The 6,000-nt window shown below is 33.8% G+C and overlaps 1 protein-coding gene across 1 annotated transcript in view; it reads right to left on the bottom strand.

Annotated features, from left to right (window-relative positions):
- Positions 1 to 4,417: 4,417 nt before the first annotated feature.
- The window catches only part of METTL15 (methyltransferase 15, mitochondrial 12S rRNA N4-cytidine), a 90,787-nt gene continuing 89,204 nt past the window's right edge, over positions 4,418 to 6,000 (bottom strand). The window contains exon 5 of the mRNA XM_069016499.1: positions 4,418 to 4,976. Coding sequence (XP_068872600.1) covers positions 4,531 to 4,976 — 446 coding nt within the window. The 3' untranslated portion in view covers positions 4,418 to 4,530. The remainder of the gene's footprint in view (positions 4,977 to 6,000) is intronic.

Genomic DNA, 6,000 nt, shown 5'->3' with positions numbered 1-6,000 from the left:
ACATTTTTTTAAAAAACTTTTCAACTTTACTGCATATTTCTTTTAAATTGAACGTATTTTTCTATTTTATCTTCTACAGGGACTGAGTGAAAGGGAAGGGAAGAAGTTGTTCTACATTGATTTAAATTATTTGGAAGATTTACTTGTAGCAATGAAGTCTTAATTAATCCACAAAATCCTGCTTTAATTGCAGTGTAACTCCAGTGTAAAAAGGCCTCTGCATTTGATTATATTTCTGAAAGATTCATAAATTTAATTTCATATTATTCTAACTTACAGATAAGTTTTAAGCAAGTGCTTTATGAAAAATAAATGTATGGATATAAAGACTGGTTCCCATACTCCACTGAATGATCTTCAAAATCCTGGTGTAAATGGTACTAAACCTACTGAAGGGCTGTTTCTTGAGAAGTTTTGAGGCCCAAGAAAAGGAGGTCTGAGCCCCTTCCTTACTCTTGCTAGAAGTAAAGATGTTAAGTAAGATGGGCAGCAAAAAACTGACTTAGGTTCATTACTTCTCTGTTTATTCAAATTTGTCTCATTTTTCACCAGTACTTTTGCACAGTGATACTCAAAACAGTGAGTCGCGACTGATTATTTAAAACAACTAAGTTATTTTAAAATTTAAATTAATCAAATCACCAACAATCTGTGTCTAAGACTTCTTATTGCGATCTTCCCACCCCTGCACATCACCTTTCCTGAGGGCATAGCTCTTCTCACTGTGCTGTTACACTGTTTAGGAGCATAAACTCTCCAATTAATACCATGTCTCTTCTCCAGTACAAAAAGTAATCTTAGAGCAATTATATGAATCATTAATAATCATAGAAATACTACTCTAGAAAGCAGAATGCAAAACATCTGAATACAACACTTGCTACTGGAAGAGGCACTTGCTAATAGTGTTCATTGAAGTCAGCATTTTCCCATTCATACTCCATTAGGAATCCTTTCCTTCCAACTTCCGTCTGTCAAATACCTCCATACATCTTTAAAAAACCCCATGTTTCAGACTGGGATTTTTTCAAGTGGTAATCTTGGCAAATATGACTATAAAAGACTACTGATAAAATACTCAACTGTGAAAGCTAAAAAAACCCAAAACAACCAAAACTGAAGAGATATTAATTCATTATATTACTTGCATTATGAAACAATGAAACTGATTCTTCTTTAGGAAGTAATAGGGAAATAATAATTGTCAGTAGGCCCTCACAGCCTATAAAAGCAGACAATTGTGCTTATACTGTTAAATTATGTTTTCAAGAAGTACTGGTTTTTTATTATAAATAGCTAAGTCACATGATAAGTGTGTCTACTTTTCAAATAATTATTCTATGCAAATTTCTTTACCAGGCAGGTACTTCTGACAGCATACCAACTTTTACATTCACTTCAATTAATTAATTAAATCCTATTTTCTAGTAAATTCAATAAAAAGTATGTTTGCAATGCAGAAAAATAGTCTTATAGTTGGGTTTTATCCTTTTAAAAAACTCTTCTAAAGTACTAACATGAAAAGATACACTCTTTAGCAACATGCTCTGCATGGACATATTGTATGGCAGCACCACTGTCTCTCGACAGCTACTACTTGATGTTTCTACAATTATTCCATATATTGGATGTTTCTACTCTTCCCATTGTGCACAGGACCACATTCTTGTCATATTCCCTGTAAACATAGTCTACAATCTTTTTTCTTTCTTGATAGGTAATCTTGCATTTGGCTGTATTAAAATGTACATTGCTTAGGTTGAATGGAAGTTTTTAGAAATGATACACAACTTGTACCTTGACAGCATGCCTTGGTTTTCAGTGAGACATTTTCCACCAGCTACCATCTCCTTCTTAAATGTAATTTTCAATTGTGGCAAAAAACAGTTTAGTTTTAGTAACATGCCACATATGCCACATTAGAAAAATTTAAGGTGTGCTCTGTAGACATGTGTTCTGCTAACAAGATAAATGCCTAATACCCTTCACATAATTTAATGTCACTTACTAAGTCACAGAATCACAGAATGGTTTGGGTTGGAATGGACCTTAAAGATCATCTATTCCCAATACCCCTGCCATGGGCAGGGACACCTTCCACTAGACCAGGTTGCTCAAAGCCCCATCCAACCTGGCCTTGAACACCTCCAGGGATGGAGCAGCCACAGCTCCTCTGGTCAACCTGTTCTAGAGCCTCACCAGCTTCTGAGTAGGGATTCCTTTCTAACATCTAACTTAAATCTCTCCTCTTTTAGTTTAAAACCATTTCCCTTTGTCCTATCACTGCATACCTGTGTAAAAAGTCCCTATTTTTTATGAAATGAAATTAAATTAAATGTTTAAAGATACAAGAATATTTTAATCAAATATAACCAGCAGTTTTTCTGGGAAACCAGAAAGTTTTTTTCAGGCAAACAGAGGTTAAAATTCTAGGACTCGCCATATGTCAGGTTTAAAGCTGAAAGTGAGGAGATGCTGAGAGGAGAGAAACAGACCCTCCAAAGGGGAAAATGCAACAAATGATATACTGTCATGGCTGTGCAACTCCAACCTAAAGGCAAATAAAAGCCTCTTACTTTCCCTAAATGAGGGAGGGTATTTACATAACCTGGCATACAGTAGTTCAATTATCCCAAGAAACTGTGCCTTTGAATTTAGCTATGAGAAGTGTGGATTTTAAACATTGTTTTAAGCATAAGGAATTTTAATGCTTTCATATAATTTCTGAGGTGCCAATACTCAACTTCTGCTATACTGGATGGCCTTTCCCTGAAGCATATCCTGAACAATGCACAGCATGGCACTAGGACTCTTCTAAGCCTATGTTGGAGGCACAATTTTTCAAATCTACAATTGAAATACATGTCAGTATGAAATCTTAGCTAAAAATAACCTCATCTATTTATATTTAATGTTTGCATGAAAAAATGTCTATTTAGGGTACAGTCTGTTGTCTCAAAGATGACAAGAGTAAGTAATATTATTTGAAGTGTAATGTTTTATTTAAGTAGCATGTATAATGAAGCTAGTGGAAAAAAAATGAAATTTCAGAAAAGAATGAAATGCTTGTCATCATTTAACTGTTATTTCAGATTAGTGATAGATGTTATCATCTATACCTAAGAATACATTATATGATTTACCTGTACCAAGGAATTAAACAATATCCAGCTATTTCCCTATACTGTATACTACAGACAGTGAAACTAAATATCAACTTGTGTCAATATGACTCAAAAAACTACCATGAAGTAATCATTTATATCAACACAAAGAGAATGCTTGATGAAAATCAAGTTCAGAATGATCCAGTCAGTTGTTCAGAAGCTAGTGTAGTAGTCATTTAGCTGAGTCAGAAATTGCATTATTTTATTCTACCAACCAAGTTTCAGAGATCACAAATGAAATCCTGGTACCAATTTGATTATCTAAATTAAGGCTTTTTCCTGAAGAGATGAGTCAGAGGTCAAAGAAGTTGAAACTTATACTATTTTCCATTCATTTTAGCATATAAAACTAGAAAACCAGTCGTATTTTAAGATAAAATATAAAACCAAAACTAAATTTAATTCATATTAACTAAAAAAGAAATTATATTAAATGTTCTACAACCTAGTATAGCACCCAAACAGAAAGATGGTGTTAAGAGTGGGCCTTTCCTAAAATAATTTAATGCTTACCTCTTAATAAATGATCACCAGCAAAGGAGAATATTTTGTAAAACCCAAAATACTGCTTTTTTGATGGGTTAATTATAATTCCATCAACACCTAAAAGCTGTAGTGGATCTATGCAGAAGTTATGTTTGCAGGAAGAAATTCAGATGATCAAGTAGAAATCTGACTGCTTTACTGTAGTGTCCAAAAGTGCCAACAGTGGTGTTTTAAGAAACCCTTTTTACCCAAAGATACATTCATTACTTAAAATTATTAAACAACCAGGTGAGCACTCAGAAGTAAATACCTATTTAAAAAAAGGTAAGAGTCCATTTATGAATTCCTGGATAGAACATGACATACTGATGTCACTTTATTTAAGAATTAGCTCTTGTCCCATGGGCATTAATGCAACAAGTTAGCTTTTACCAAGAACGTATCAAGAATTCTTAGGTTAGTTTGAACTTACTCTAGACAAACCAGACATCTGAATTAGGTGTGTGAAATCCACCCCCATGAAAGTATGTCTGTCTCAATTAGCTACTGAATTTAGACCGTTAATGCCAGGATTTTGAAATTAATCTAAAGGGAATACTAGAAATACATCAAACCTGCAATTTTTATAAACGTTGTGTTTGATGCTCTTTTAAAAAAATGTCTTTTTTGTATAATTAGTGACACCCACTTATATGCATTTATTTTGCATTTTCATGCTCTATACTACTTCCTAATTGAAAAGAAGCACACAGATAAGAAAGAAATGTTTTCTAACAGCCTTCATTTTATTTTTTCAGTTTGATACTATCTGTCCAGTTAGCCTTCTAGAAAATAAAATTTAAAGAAATTATACAATCATGTAATCATATATTTTGGTTTAGAGTTTAATAGCAGCTCTTAGCTTGGCCGACCTTCCTCTTGGATTTGTTTGAACATCCTTGGCCTGGGGTGTGAGAACTTTTTTGTGCATAAAAATCCACTTTGAGTTGGATTTTCCACAGGGAGATTTTTGTGTATCTTCTCCTTTGGAGGAATTTTTCAGAGCCTGTCTTATCTTCTGCTTTGAGCCAAGATTGTACTTTTCTGTCATGTCAATTCCATGAAGAAAACGTTTGATAATACGGTCTTCTAGGGAATGAAAGGAGAGGGCTACAAGACGACCTCCAGGTTTTAGAAACTTCTCAGCTGTCTTCAGTCCTATGAAGAGTTCATGGAGCTCATCATTTACAAATATTCGCAGGCCTTGAAAAGTTTTAGTAGCAACATGTGCGGGTCTCTGAAGCAAGTCCTTTCGTGCATAGAGTGCTGATGCTGGAAAAGCACCTGTCATACATTTTAAAAGGTGCATGTTAATAACTTAGTATTTCTACATCCTGACGTTCACTCATGCAAGATGACTTTAAAGGAAAGCATAGTCAAAGCTGAACCCTGAGTAGTGAGCTTCCTTCTTGGTAACATATCTTTATTTTATGTTTTGAATTCACATCTCTGAACGTAAACCCTATTAAACTAAGATTGTTTGTTGTTAAGTGTTGGGGTTTTTTCCCTAGAATCTTTTAGAGAAATTCCTTCTCCAAAAGCATCACAAATTTAAACTACAAAATAATGGCTGAAACCAAGATAAAGAAAAAAAAATAGGATAGATAAGTCTCACCTAACAGCTCAGTGTAATCAATGTCAGTTCGGTATTTGTGGTTTTATTATGCTTTTAAGAAAAAAAACTAACATACGATGGATGCAATTTTACCTGTTGCCTTTTAGGTAACTGCATTTCTTCACAAGCAGATATAACTGAAGACAATGTCTACCTGGTAATAACTATCTTTCAATGAATTAATTGAAGTTTAGAAGAGGTATCCTTGTTTGGTAATAGCAATTGTTGAACACTACACCTGTGAAGAACCTGTGTTTCTTCAAATGTTCACAAAAATACCTTGAGAAATTTAGAAAATACAGCTGATACTGTCGTGTTTTCACATGTCTATAGAGCTGAATGCGTCAAGGTTTGTCACACCTAAAATCACTAGATTAAATATTTTTATTAGATGCAGAAAACTCCCTCTTCTTTTCCCCACAATTATTATGAGTTAAACAAGTTTCTTTAGAGACAGAAATTTTCATAGAAACTTAATTATGTCAATATTTAATGTATTTTAGGCTTGAATTTTCATTACATGAGTACAGAGCAAAAAGCTAGAGAAGCCTGATTTGATGGATCAGAGGAATGGAAGTGGAAGAATCCTATAAGATCTGTGAAACCCGACTAAATTTATAATCTATTATGTAAGGGACCACAGGAGTCTGGAAAAGATAAATTAAATGAATAATGCTAGCTCATAACTGGACA

This window comes from Aphelocoma coerulescens, chromosome 5, assembly GCF_041296385.1.
Source record: "Aphelocoma coerulescens isolate FSJ_1873_10779 chromosome 5, UR_Acoe_1.0, whole genome shotgun sequence".
In the NCBI taxonomy this organism is placed as follows: domain Eukaryota; kingdom Metazoa; phylum Chordata; class Aves; order Passeriformes; family Corvidae; genus Aphelocoma; species Aphelocoma coerulescens.
Note: the sequence above shows the minus strand (reverse complement) of the source record. Positions and strands in the feature narration are given on the sequence as shown.